Genomic DNA, 14555 nt, shown 5'->3' with positions numbered 1-14555 from the left:
ACAAACCCACAGCCAATATCATACTTAATAGGCAAAAACTGGAAAAATTCCCTTTGAAAACTGGCACAAGACAGCGATGTCCTCTCTCACCACTCCTATTCAACATAGTGTTGGAAGTTCTGGCTAGGGCAATCAGGCAAGAGAAAGAAATCAAGGGTATTCAGTTAGGAAAAGAAGAAGTCAAATTGTCCCTCTTTGCAGATGACATGATTGTGTATTTAGAAAACCCCATTGTCTCAGCCCAAAATCTCCTTAAGCTGATAAGAAACTTCAGCAAAGTCTCAGGATACAAAATTAATGTGCAAAAATCACAAGCATTCTTATACACCAGTAACAGACAAACAGAGAGCCAAATCATGAACGAACTTCCATTCACAATTGCTTCAAAGAGAATAAAATACCTAGGAATCCAACTCACAAGGGATGTAAAGGACCTCTTCAAGGAGAACTACAAACCACTGCTCAGTGAAATAAAAGAGGACACAAAAGAATGGAAGAACGTACCATGCTCATGGATAGGAAGAATCAATATCGTGAAAATGGCCATACTGCCCAAGGTGATTTATAGATTCAATGCCATCCCCATCAAGCTACCAATGAGTTTCTTCACAGAATTGGAAAAAAACTGCTTTAAAGTTCATATGGAACCAAAAAGATCTTGCATTGCCAAGACAATCCTAAGTCAAAGGAACAAAGCTGGAGGCATCACGCTACCTGACTTCAAACTATACTACAAGGCTACAGTAACCAAAACAGCATGGGACTGGTACCAAAACAGAGATATAGACCAATGGAACAGAACAGAGTCCTCAGAAATAATACCACACATCTACAGCCAGCTGATCTTTGACAAACCTCAGAAAAACAAGAAATGGGGAAAGGATTCCCTATTTAATAAATGGTGCTGGGAAAATTGGCTAGCCATAAGTAGAAAGCTGTAACTGGATCCTTTCCTTACTCCTTATACGAAAATTCATTCAAGATGGATTAGAGACTTAAATGTTAGACCTAATACCATAAAAACCCTAGAAGAAAACCTAGGTAATACCATTCAGGACGTAGGCATGGGCAAGGACTTCATGTCGAAAACACCGAAAGCAATGGCAACAAAAGCCAAAATTGACAAATGGGATCTCATTAAACTAAAGAGCTTCTGCACAGCAAAAGAAACTACCATCAGAGTGAACAGGCAACCTACAGAATGGGAGAAAATTTTTGCAATCTACTCATCTGACAAAGGGCTAATATCCAGAACCTACAAAGAACTCAAACAAATTTACAAGAAAAAAACAAACAACCCCATCGAAAAGTGGACAAAGGATATGAACAGACAGTTCTCAAAAGAAGACATTCATACAGCCAACAGACACATGAAAAAATGCTCATCATCACTGGCCATCAGAGAAATGCAAATCAAAACCACAATGAGATACCATCTCACACCAGTTAGAATGGTGATCATTAAAAAGTCAGGAAACAACAGGTGCTGGAGATGATGTGGAGAAATAGGAACACTTTTACACTGTTGGTGGGATTGTAAACTAGTTACACCATTGTGGAAAACAGTATGGCGATGCCTCAAGGATCTAGAACTAGAAGTATCATATGACCCAGCCATCCCATTACTGGGTATATACCCAAAGGATTATAAATCATGCTGCTATAAAGACATGCATACGTGTGTTTATTGCGGCACTATTCACAATAGCAAAGACTTGGAATCAACCCAAATGTCCATCAGTGACAGACTGCATTAAGAAAATGTGGCACATATACACCATGGAATTCTATGCAGCCATAAAAATGGATGAGTTTGTGTCCTTTGTAGGGACATGGATGCAGCTGGAAACCATCATTCTCAGCAAACTATCACAAGAACAGAAAACCAAACACCGCATGTTCTCACTCATAGGTGGGAACTGAACAATGAGATCACTTGGACTCGGGAAGGGGAACATCATACACCAGGGCCTATCATGGGGAGTGGGGAGGGGGGAGGGATTGCACTGGGAGTTATACCTGATGTAAATGACGAGTTGATGGGTGCTGATGAGTTAATGGGTGCAGCACGCCAACATGGCACAAGTATACATATGTAACGAACCTGCACATCATCCACATGTACCCTAGAACTTAAAGTATAGTAAAAAAAAAAAAAAAAATCTAAACCTAAATAGCTCTTAACAAGACAAATACCAATTATTAATAAGTAGGTTATTCTGACTGCAGTTCTCTTAAGTTTATCCAGAACAAGTGTCTTTCTTTGTTGCCCATGGGATCATCCCTCACACGCATATCAGGAACAACCCTGCTATTGCAAATAAAATAGCATCATCTGTACAAATCAACCCCTAGCTTCTCTTCCTTTTAGGAGGAAAGACTCTAGTTATGGGGGCCAGAAACTGGAGAGGAATGGATATCAGTTGTCCAAAGTGTAAAAAGAAATAGTACATTAATACCCTTGAAAATATATAGATACCTTAAGAAGACTTAAAATACTGTAGGCATAATACTAATAATCTTTGATTATGTTTATGTTTAGAATTCCTTTCATTAGCAAGTGACATTTGGCAGAGTATTTTTTCCTCAAAAGTAATTTAATTAAACAACTTTAACCTCGTATATTAAAATACTATATGGCAAAATTCTAAGATAAGATACAAGTTTAAGGTCATTGTGAAGGGTCACTGAAAAAAGAAAGATCTTTTTTTCATAACCTTTTATTTTTAGTTTTTAATATTAACATTTGTTATGCTACTTTGTTTATGACATATGCTGGTAATTGTTTTATGAATAAATACCACAACCTTTATAAAGAATCTGAAAGAGTCTGGATTGAATTTCATTATTTTGTTCTCATGAGATAGCAGAGCTTTCAAAACTTGAAATAAGGTGACAACTTATATATATATTTAAAAATAAAGATCTAAATTAATAAAGTTAGCATTAACTCAATGAAACATTTCAAAGATACCTGTATTGTGACTTTCACACTATTGCCTTGGAAGCTGTGAACCTGATACAAAATGTTGCTGCATGCTTTTGTTTTTCCTTGTCTTCTTTTTCTCCAGTTGGTAAATGAAATGCATCCACTGAGAATCTGAAAGCACTATTGAATAATATCAGAAATATAGGATTTGGCTCAATTTACCTGTTCCTGTTGCTGGAAATCCAATCTGAAATAAGAGTTGATGCCTGTTGGTGACAGTGCTTGTTGCCAAAACTGCAGGCCAGCATTATAACTTCTCTACGTAGTTCTCTAGATATCATCAAAAGGGAAACAAATTAAAAAGAAAGTTAGAGAAATTCATTCCCTAAATAGTAGATAGATTATTAACATAGGAATGGTTTTTAGATCTGGAAATCCTATGCTGCTGAGTAAAAGTCACTTAGGCAGAGTGGAAGTTAAACATACTAAAAGTTTGACAGTACTCCAGTGAGATGCATGGGTTCCGATCTCAATATCACCAATAAAGGTAGATCTTAAATTAAAACACAGCAAGGAAACGTCTTTGTTCTCAGGATCAGGCAATGGAAACTGTGCTACCCAGCGGCAGTCCTCTTGGGAAAGCGAAATGTAAGATGAAGAATGAAAGGAAGATTGTCCCATGCTGCTAAAGTCACAATGGCACTAGTAGTACATTATTTTACAGTTCTACGGTAAAAGAAGAGGATAAGAAAATAAAACAGTACTCATGTTGGTAGGATGCTTGAACAAGAGATCCATTAAAATTATTTTTCGGCCACCCAAGCTTGATATACGTTGTTGCAACTTGCTTTAAAATATATTCCTAAATGGGGTATAGAATAAATAAACATAAGGTCAGTTTAAAACTTCTATATACTAATAATTAAAATTCTATAATAAAATTAAAATATTCTTAAAATGTACCTACTTTCAAATATCAGTAAAATTATAAGTACAGTAATGTTCTATTATAATTTTATTCAATGTAATATTTCATATATAGAAAATAGGGATAAAATGCTATTGGAATGGTACAAGTCTACTCTTCTTCCTATTAAATCACTAATTTGCATGAGTAAATATTTTAGATGATGACTTTTGTAACAAAATGAGGAAAATAAATAATATTGATAACACCTATGTGTACATATGTACAAATGTATATAGATATGCTATATGAAAATGGACATCTATGATTTATGCATTTTATATCAACAGGACATATTTAATGCAAAACTACTATGTTGGCCCAACCAATAGCCTAGTATTGATGAAGCTGAGATACACAGAACTCTTCAGTGTAATTATAATGGTATTTCAAAGTCAACAATTCATTCAGCTAATGACATATTTAGGTATCAGTATCAAGGTAAGGCATGGTCTCCCTCGCTATTTTTTGTTTTATTTTAGACAGGGTCTCCACTCTGTTGCCCTGGCTGGAGTGCAGTGGCAACAATCACGGCTCACTGCATCCTCCACCTCCCAGATTCAAGCCATCCTCCCACCTCAGCCTCAGGAGTAGCTGTGACTACAGGCACAAGCCACTACACCCAGTTAATTTTTGTATTTATTTATTTATTTTTTTTTGTAGAGATGGGGTTTCACCATGTTGCCCAGGTTGGCTCTCCCTCACTTTAATGTGGTTCTTTAATTTTGCCAAAGGAATACAAACACTGAAATTACAATGAAAACAATTCTAAACTGTTTACTGAAAACAAAGAATCTGACATGATACACTATTCTAATGTACAAATATATTCAAAAATATATTTTACTTTTACAAAGATTTAATATCGCAGTGTTTTTGTGTTAGGGAGAAATTAATGTGCAATATATCTCTAGCAGGTAAAAAATCATATCATAACTATAACAGCCCATTTATTTGCATGTCTGTTCTAAGGGCTTAGACAAAACTAACAATGAATGTAATTATTCCCATTAAAAAATCATTAAACAGTTTATTTTCTGTAGGTTTAAAGTAAAAATAAAAAGGAAGGAATTCTGATGGCCATCAGAAATCAGATGGCTCCAATAAAAAGATTTCATGTCACAGGAATCCACTTTTCAGTAATCCCAAATGTGTATGTTAATTAGTATAGTCAGTATGATATAAAAAATAAGATAATTTTATAAAACACAGAGCAGTCTCTTACACTAACTAAAGGAAAACAAATAGTGTTCAAAGATCACGGAAGGCACAATGATAAGAAATTTAAGAATCAAAAGGCTCATGAGCCGTACTTAATCCTAATATTATTGAAAATAATTATTAAATCAGATTAGGTGGCATGAGCAGTGTAATTTTGGTTTACTAGGTTTTGAGTTCAGAAAATCTGGTCAGGTAACAATTTGGAATGTTTGTCATGTCTTCTTGTCTATTTAGATTATCTGTTGTTTGCTTTCCTGTATCCCCTTGGACCCAATTATGAATGGGCTTTTGCCTCAATGTTGATCTTATCCTTGTTAATTAAGGCAGTGAATTGAATTCACTATGCCCTTTTGGATAAAAATAATGACTAAGAATCGTTACTGAAAATGCCTATATTCTGTTAAGATCTTTGGGATCTTTCCACCCAGGTTAAGTCCTTTGTGAACACAGAGCCCTCTAACTCTTGGAAAGTAAGTTTGAACTTTAAAACTTTGCCATGTATATTTCTTCTTTAATTCTGGAGCATTTAAGCTTAATTGACACTTTTAGGTCAGAGCAAAAGGTAGCTTTTGTATTAAATTTCTTCTTCAAATAATTATCATCTGTGTTGCATAGACAATTAGGACAAAAATCAGGATAGCACAAACTAGAAGAACAAACTAAAATAACTTGGGATCAGTTGCATACATAATAGTAGAAAAAGAATAAAATAGTGTATCTTCTAAAAATTAGAAAGAAAAATTATATCTTTTTACATTGAAAACGTTGTAGTTTTCCATGCGGTCCAGTAATTTATCTAGTGGATAAAGAGCTCGGCTGGCAGCATGCCATGGAAGAAAATCCTTCTCCTCAGACAGGTATCTGATAATCTCCAGAGGAATATTCTGAGGCAAATAGCCGGCCCTACAGTTAAAAAAAATAGATACATGATGATGCACAAACGAAGATTTTTACGCAAATAAAAGACAGAAAAGCAAGATTCATCACAGTATAAAGAAAGCATATTCAGTGCTATAAAAATAAAATTACTTTTAAAATATAGTCGTACTTAGGATGCCAGTGCCACCTTAATATATGCAGAGTTGGACAGTTAAAAATTTATGAATACAAAAACATCAGAATGCATATTTTTTTTAACAGCAAGCAATTGTGGAATATAAGCAAGACTAAGCCTAGATATGTTCCTTCACAGAAACTCTTCAGAGGTTAACAAGCAATTGAAAATAATTGATTACTGAAATGCAATTTCAGTTTCTCCATATATTGTCTTTACTTGTCATTTAGCTCAGGGTAATGATATTTAATACACATTGTTTTTTAAAAGATCATCAAATTAAAGTGTCAATTTGCAGTTCTGAGTGTTTGTTAGATTACAATATTAGCATGTTTTTCAAACCTTTTTTTAAAGTTGCTTTCTATAACACTGATGAAAATCTGAGCTAGATTTTAATAAAGTCCAAATTATAAAAATGTTAAAGGAATAGCTTTTTTTTTTTTTTTTTTTTCCTGAGATGGAGTCTCGCTCTGTCACCCAGGCTGGAGTGCAGTAGTGCCATCTCGGCTCACTGCAAGCTCCGCCTCCCGGGTTCACGCCATTCTCCTGCCTCAGCCTCCTGAGTAGCTGGGACTACAGGTGCCTGCCACCACACCCGGCTAATTTTTTTGTATTTTTAGTAAAGACAGGGCTTCACAGTGTTAGCCAGGATGGTCTCGATCTCCTGATCTCGTGATCTGCCCACCTCAGCCTCCCAAAGTGCTGGGATTACAGGCGTGAGCCACTGCACCTGGCCGAGAATAGCTCTTTTCTTCTATTATTTTCCTTTCAAAATAAAATGTGTCACCTTGAGAACCAATATCAGTTTCCTTAGAAAATACTAAATTGTACCTTTGAAAAATTACCTTAATACATATTGTCTATAGTATAAGAGGCCGTATCAAGAAAAGAAGCCAAAAAGAACTATATATCTCTTTTTTCCAGTGGACTACATGTAATATTCTAGCAAAATCAAAGCAATATAAATGAGAGTCCACAATACACTAAAAGATGGTCTTAGCCTTGATGTCTTCACTGCATATAGTGACATTATGTATTTTGGTGGAATTTTTCAGCATTGATATTTGCTATGGTTTGAATGTTGATATTTCCCTAAAATGTATGTGTTGGAACCTAATATCCATTGTGACAGGATTAAGAGGTAGGGCCTTTGGAAGTGATGAGGTCATGAGGGCTCTACTTTCAGGAATGGGATTAGTGCCCTTATTAAAGAGGTTCCAATGTGTTTTCTTGACTCTTCTTTTCAGGGTGTGTGCAGCAAGAAGGCACAATCTCTGAAGCAAGCTCTCATCTGCTGGAACTTGATCTTGGACTCCCTGGCCTCCAGAACCATGAACAAAAATTTCTGTTGTTCCTAAATTACCCAGTGTAAGGTATTTTGTTATAACAGCCCAAACAGACTAAGACAAATCAACTGAATGCAGACTGTTAACATAGGGAAGAGGGAACTATGAAAGCTAGAAAGCCTGGTTGTCCTGCTTATCTACATTTCACACTGTTCTTTTGTAACATAACAAAATTAGATGGACCTTTGTATTTGTGCATGGTGGAAAGTGGACAGGGAGGAAACAGAGCCCTTTTCATCTTCAGTTAAAATAATTTTTCCATATTATTCAGTCTTCATTCAATGTCACATGCAAAAATTACCCTACGGATGAATATTAGCTTATAATTGTGCTTATAATGTTCATAATAAAAACCAATTCTGAAGAGGGTGCTGCAGTTTTCTTTTAATTAAAACAAAAGAATGTGTGACACGCTAAGATTTTGATTCAACCATAGTACAAGATCAACCATAGTACAAGATCACAGGTTCATAATTCACATAAATAAAATAGTGAGCAAACTTCAAATTTCACATAATTTAAAAATCTGAAAATTTATAATTTACAGTATACCTACATTTGTGCCACTTTTTTCCTGTGCAAATTCCATTTTATACATTTTTGTAGAAACAGCATGAAATTAGGCTATGGCAACAATAATTAAATAAGCAACTATATTTTAGCCAGGACAACATCCCAATAATAACTTAAATTTTGATTTCACAGGTTTGTTCCACTCCCTGAAAATGTAATACAATTTTTATTAAAATAATATTTTAGATTATGTCCTTAAAAGAAATGTAGCTTCCAGTAGTTCAGATTTTGTAATTTGTTTCTCTCTAACTTTTAATTCTAAATATTAATTAGTGTGGTGATTAAATATTCACCTTCTCTTTATACATGCCATGGATTGTATAATGTTAAAGTTGAAGATTTATTTAGAAGCCATTATTATTTTGTTAAATAAGAAAAGTAATGTATTATTTTAAAAAACTTTTAGTAAGTAGCTAACTTATTATAAAACTTCAAATAAGTTTGGAAAGTTGCTTGAATCTCATTTCCCATAAATTTGGACATGATAGCTTTATGTCAATTATAATTTATTGTGTTTTATTTCATCTCTAAAAATGTATAGACATTATTTAATGATTCATACTTTGTAGGGAATTTGCCTACAAATAAAAACGATGACAAATAATGTTATGGAAAGAAACTCAGATTTGAGAAAGAGCCTGAATCTGACTACTACCACACTTGTACAATTAGGCAAATAATTTATCTCTCCAATGTTCACATTCTTTGTCTATAAAAGGATGGAACTAAGAGACACCCATTATGGTACAGAAAAGCTTTTAATCTAACCTATATATCTACAATTTAATCTACTGAAAAACAATTGTAATAATATGGGTACAATTTAACTATTTAACAATTTGAAAAATACTTTGTAATTTTATATTCTCCATTCTTTAGTTGCTTAATATGTACAAGTCTAGGAGACAAGACGTGGATCTAGGTTTTATAAGACATCTGGCATTGTGTGAAAAAAAAAAAGCAAAGCAAACTTGATAAAAGTTCCAAGTAATGGAAAGGCAAGTAAGGAAAACCACTCATTAAACAGAGAAATGGAGCAAGTTCTGTTGTGAGTCCTTTTGGCAGGAATCTCTAACTGCTCACCCAGATCCATGCTCTTCTCTTCTTCTTTGAATGAACTATACTTCGCAGTTCTCCTGGTACTTAGGTGTGGTCATGAGACTGTGATCTAGCCAATAGAATATGAATGTGCCTCTCTGCCTGGATTGTCCTTAGACATCTCCCATTAAGTATTCTATGTTCTTTCTCCTTAAGTGAACCTTCCAGGTGACCTTGACAGTCTTGTATTGAATATATCAAAAACCTGCCTGGGTCCCTGGATGACTGCATGACTATATCAATTCTCACACACACTCCAGTTATGTGAGCAGAAATAATTTCCATTTTATCTTACCAAATGTGTTTGGGGTCAATTTTTTTTTTAACAGCAGTTAACCTTCTTTAATGTTGACCTCGAATAGAATAAGAAACAGATTATACTCAAATTGCCCTCCTTCTGTTGTGGTACCAACATATGTAATTACCAACTACATAATTTAATATACTTGCATTTAAGCCCACGACATCACAATATGTAGGTACACTTAATTGGAAAAGAGGCTGATCAGCTTCATTACAAAATTAAGAACTGTAAGAGATAATGTTGGAGTATAGGTTACCTAGCTCAGATGCGTGTTTGTGTAATTGGCTGGTAATGATATCTGTGATTACTACTACTGATAGTGCAATCAATATAGGAAAGTATGTGGAATCCAGTGAATGAAACACGACATTAGCTCACTGTAATCGGCCCAGTAGGCAGCACACTTAGGGTTCTGATGGTGAAATGCAGTTTCCCTAAATTTGCATCACCACAGGGAAATATTGCTAACAAAAATTAAAAATAGCAAATTTAAAGAATACATATTGTATGTATTTCATATATAATTAAGTGTGTCCTATTAATATTTTAGGAAGAGGTTGTAGATTATACCTTTCTCCCCTACTATTGGAGTGAGGATGAGCATAAGAAATGATTTGGGAATCAAAGAAAAGACAATGAGAAAGAAGCAAATGAGGAATGTTACAAAAATAAATAAAAGATTGTCCATATGCAGCTAGACAGCTGCTCCTCCCATCCCTTGCTACACACACACATATATCTTTCCCTCCTCCTCCTCCAATTTATAAGCGCTTGAAATAAAATACATTTTTAAGTGCACTAGATAATGTATTTTATAAGAAAGAGATTAAAACAAGACTATGTTAGCTGATATTGAAATGCTCTGACCTTAACTGGCTTTGTTTCCACCTAAAATCCAAAATTGCTTTTTAAAAACCATTCTGAATTCCTTTGAATGTTAACCCCTGAATCTTACTGAGATGGGTGGCTTGTATAGAAAATAACCTATTTAACTGTGAGTTTTCTTTAAAGACAATTGATTTCTGGGCTTGAAACTTAGAGAAATACAAATAAAACACAATTCTCAGATTCTTTGGAGCATCATACTCTACTCTTGATACTCTACATCATACTCTAATAAATGAATATTAACTGAATATTCATTTAAAGCCCAAAAACAGTCTCCTACATATTTCACAATGCTTGCTGAAGATACTTTCACTGTCCCTTAGGGCACAGATTTTTAAAGCACTTGCTGAAATGCTTAATTAAAAAATTTAGTAGGATTTATCTGTTATTTTTCATTATTCATTATTAAAAGGCTTTATACGCTCTTTGTGGGAAAACCTTATGGTACAGATTGGAAATCCCAATAGTTCTTGATGTACCATAGAATAAAAGGGGAAAAACACAGGGGAAGTATCTCTGTCAACCAACAGCTCATTTGATCAGTTTCTAGAGAGAAAAAAAAGATATCATTCAGCCATTGCTTAATTGTCTGAAGAGATGAAAAAGGAAGTTATTAATTTGTAGCCCCATAAAATTAGTGATATAGTATGAACATTTGTCCCCGCCCAAATCTCATGTTGAATTGCAATTCCCAATGCTGGAAGTGGGGCCTGGTGGGAGGTGTTTGGATCGTGAGGCAGATCCGCCTTCATGGATTGGTGCTGTCTTCCTGATGCTGAGTTCTCATGAGATCTGGTCATTTAAAAGTATATGATGCCTCCCCCTGACTCTCTCTCTCTTGCTCCTACTTTTGTCAGATGATATGTCTGCTCCTACTTCACTTTCAACCATGAGTAGAAGTTTCCTGAGGCCTCCCCAGACACCAGGACTATGCTTCCTTTACATCCTGCAAAATTGTGAGCCAATTAAACCTCTTTTCTTATAAATTACACAGTCTCACATATTTCTTTATAGCATTACAAGAATGGCCTAACACAATTAGTAACGTGAAAAGGTGCACAGAGAAGAGATCTCAGAGCCCCTCCTCCTTCTGCTCCTTCTCTTCCAGAAAGCCTGATCCCAAACTTGACTTAGGCACCTTTTTTCTGGGTTCAACTAACACTTTGAGAACACCTCTATTCATAATAATTATCGGGACGTTAGTTATTATTTTCTCACAGTGTTATCTTACTCACTGGCCTTAGCTCTTTCAGAAAATGAAATATGCTCCACCCGTCTTTTTATCCCCACAGCCTAATGCAGAACCCAGCACAGAATAGGTACTCAATAAATGGTCCTTAAACCAAATTAAATTATGTCAATAATGTCATAGCTTTTAAAAACAGGAGCACTTGCCAAAGATACTATAAAACTTAAACATAACCATATTTTTAATTAAGTGTTTTTGAAGGTTAAAAAACAGCAGGATGAGAGAATTTTATTAGGGTGATATTGACAGTATTTTTTCTCATCTATTTTATTAATGATAACACATATAGAAGACAAGAAGGCCACAGGTATCTAGATAACAGCTTTACATTAGCGAGTCTATACCAAAACAAAATAGCTTTACAGCCAGTGAGCATGTAGAGGCATTATACAAACATCTCTACTTTATTTTTCTCTGATTAGCAAATTACTTTCCTAGAAGCAATCGTGTTATTTATGCCATTCATTTAAATAAATTGATGGAAGGCTTAGAAATCTCTTTCTCCTAGTCAGAAAATTGGCAAGGGTAAACAACATGATTTCTAGAGTTCCTTCTTCAGTAAACATTTAAAAATTAAAAATAAGACATCCAGGAAACATTTATTTTGTAATTTATGTAGTCTCACTACCACCATCATTGCATCCAGCATTTCTTCTCTACACATGCTTTCTTCTGTATTTCCAAACATAATATCATAAGAAATCAACCATCATCTTAAAACAGAGTCCACTGGGTACTTAATAGTGTCGAGAAATAGGGTCAATGTTTGACCATTAATTGGAAGAATTAACAGATGTCAGTTATTTGGTCAAAAAGAGAAAAAAAACCTTAGTTTTAAGGCCCAAGTCAACTATTGTTTAGGAAACTATCCAGTTAATAATTTCAAGTTATCATGTATTGAGGAATTAATGTATACCAGTTATGATGTTACGAAAAGATGGTCTAAATTTCTTTCAGTCTACTATCCTTTAGAATAGTTATACTAAGCATCAATATCAGTACTATTATGCCCATTGTTTTTAGAGAAAGAAGCTAAAGTTTCAGAAAATATGCCCCTTGCCAACCTCACGTGGCTAACGAGTAGCAGGGCTAGAATTCAAACCCAGGACTGACAAGAAAGCTCCTGCTGGTTCTACCCGATGAGGCAACCTCTCAAAATACGTCTTTGAATTAGGGTTAACTGCTTTCTTCCTTCCTTCCATTCACATCTGGCTTGCATGCCACTTTCATGGAATTTATCACATTAGACTTAATACACAAATACATACATAATGTGGTCCCAGATGATATGAAGGGAAAGCAAGCAGGGTTAGGGAAAGAAGAATTAGAGGGGAGTGGTTTAAATAGGGTGGTTAGGGAATGTGTCACCTGCATGAAGTGAGAGAACAGGTTGATCGATTCTGGTGAGAGAATTATTCTGACTGAGGAAACAGCAAGTTTGGTGGGAGGAGAATACTGACTGAGGAAACAGCAAATTCAAAGGTCTTGAGACAGGAACAGACTGGGATGTTGAAGGAATAACAGAGAGCCTTTGTAGCTGGCGTGGAGTTAGCTGAGGAAAAAGGTCAGGGTATGAAGTTGCAGAGGTCAGCGGTAACCAGAGCATGAAAAACCTGAAATAATAAGGGCTTTGGGTTGTTTTTCTCTTTTGTCCATCAGAAAATGTATTTGTTATTAATAGTGAATGAAGAAAAGATGTCAGTATTCATGATAGAGAAGAGATTGTAAAAGCTTAAGGTTGCCTTTATACTGATTTTTTAAATGCCTTATTTCACTTGTAATCATAAACATTATTCTAACAAGAGGTAAATTTTCCTTCCTTTTTGTCTCTTACTGGCATGATCATCATAAGAAGTTAAAGTGAAAGAACTCTTATACAGTCAAAGGAGAAAACCAATATGCCACAGCCTAGATAATCTCACACAGCACTCTTTTCCTAAGATCTAGGTTTTTTCCCTCTCTTCTTTACACTCCAATTATCAATAACTTAGCCTCACCCTCACCCCTAGCTTTGTTAGAGCGAAGGTTCATGAAATGAAGGAGCTTGATTAGAAGAGAAAGTTTTTATGGCCAGTAGAAGTAGAAAGTGCAAAAAGGTCAAGAAGGCTGTCTTTTCAAATCATTACTGATCAAAATGTGACATAATTTGTCAGAATTCACCCTCTGGTGCTTCTCTTTAATGGTATTCTCTTTAAATGGGTTAATTTCTTGCTAGGAAAAAAAAAGTTCTACCTCTGGAATTAACGTTGAAGGAGATTTGCTTGTTCCAGAAGTTGATATTACCATCTCTTCTCAATCATGTCCTGTTTGGCATGATGAACACAGCACACTTACAGGTTAGCTACTGCAAAACCACTGAGGGTCTGGTGTGTGCTCTCTTGACAACACTGAAGAATTCTGGCCCGCAGATCAGCACAGATAGGACAAAACTCATGCCACTGAACTTTACTTCCATCTCTTTGGCAGCTTTCTGATATTGCTCAGTGGTGACTTTGTGGAACTCAGCTCCTCTTCTCCAGTCTAGCCAGCTGCTCCTTGTAAAATGTATCCTGCTGTTTTGCCACTAGGTCTTTCTCTTCCAGGTGCTTAGCCAGGTGCTTTGCCTTACAGCCTTCCTCCTCACTTGATAGACTCTCTGAAGCAAAGCTCATTGGCAGTGGCCCTCTCTTGGTTGGTCCGGTTCTTTACCTTGCTTTAATTAGTTCTGATTTTCAGAATCTTTATTTTAGCATGCTCCAATGCCAGTTCCTCAGGTACTCTTCTTTTTAAATCTTCATGAAAAAACTGATGCACCACAAACAGCAGAACACTGCTGCGACATTAAATTAGAGGATGGGAATTGCTTTCTTCCATCAGTTACATTTTCTGAAAGTCAGATGCCCTGCACCATGGTGATGTTCTCATTCTCATGCGCTTAGAAGGTGAC

General features: G+C 35.4%; 1 protein-coding gene across 2 annotated transcripts in view; it reads right to left on the bottom strand.

Moving 5' to 3' along the window:
* The window catches only part of TRHDE (thyrotropin releasing hormone degrading enzyme), a 420293-nt gene that overhangs the window by 51127 nt on the left and 354611 nt on the right, over positions 1 to 14555 (bottom strand). For both annotated transcript variants that reach the window (XM_050749271.1, XM_050749272.1), the window contains exons 13-15: positions 5873 to 6020; positions 3694 to 3791; positions 3152 to 3259 (exon numbers count right to left, since the gene is read on the bottom strand). In XM_050749271.1, the coding sequence (XP_050605228.1) occupies positions 3152 to 3259; positions 3694 to 3791; positions 5873 to 6020 (354 nt within the window). The remainder of the gene's footprint in view (positions 1 to 3151; positions 3260 to 3693; positions 3792 to 5872; positions 6021 to 14555) is intronic.

The sequence above is a fragment of the Macaca thibetana genome, chromosome 11 (genome assembly GCF_024542745.1).
Source record: "Macaca thibetana thibetana isolate TM-01 chromosome 11, ASM2454274v1, whole genome shotgun sequence".
Lineage (NCBI taxonomy): Eukaryota > Metazoa > Chordata > Mammalia > Primates > Cercopithecidae > Macaca > Macaca thibetana.
This window is presented reverse-complemented; position numbering and strand designations above follow the sequence as displayed.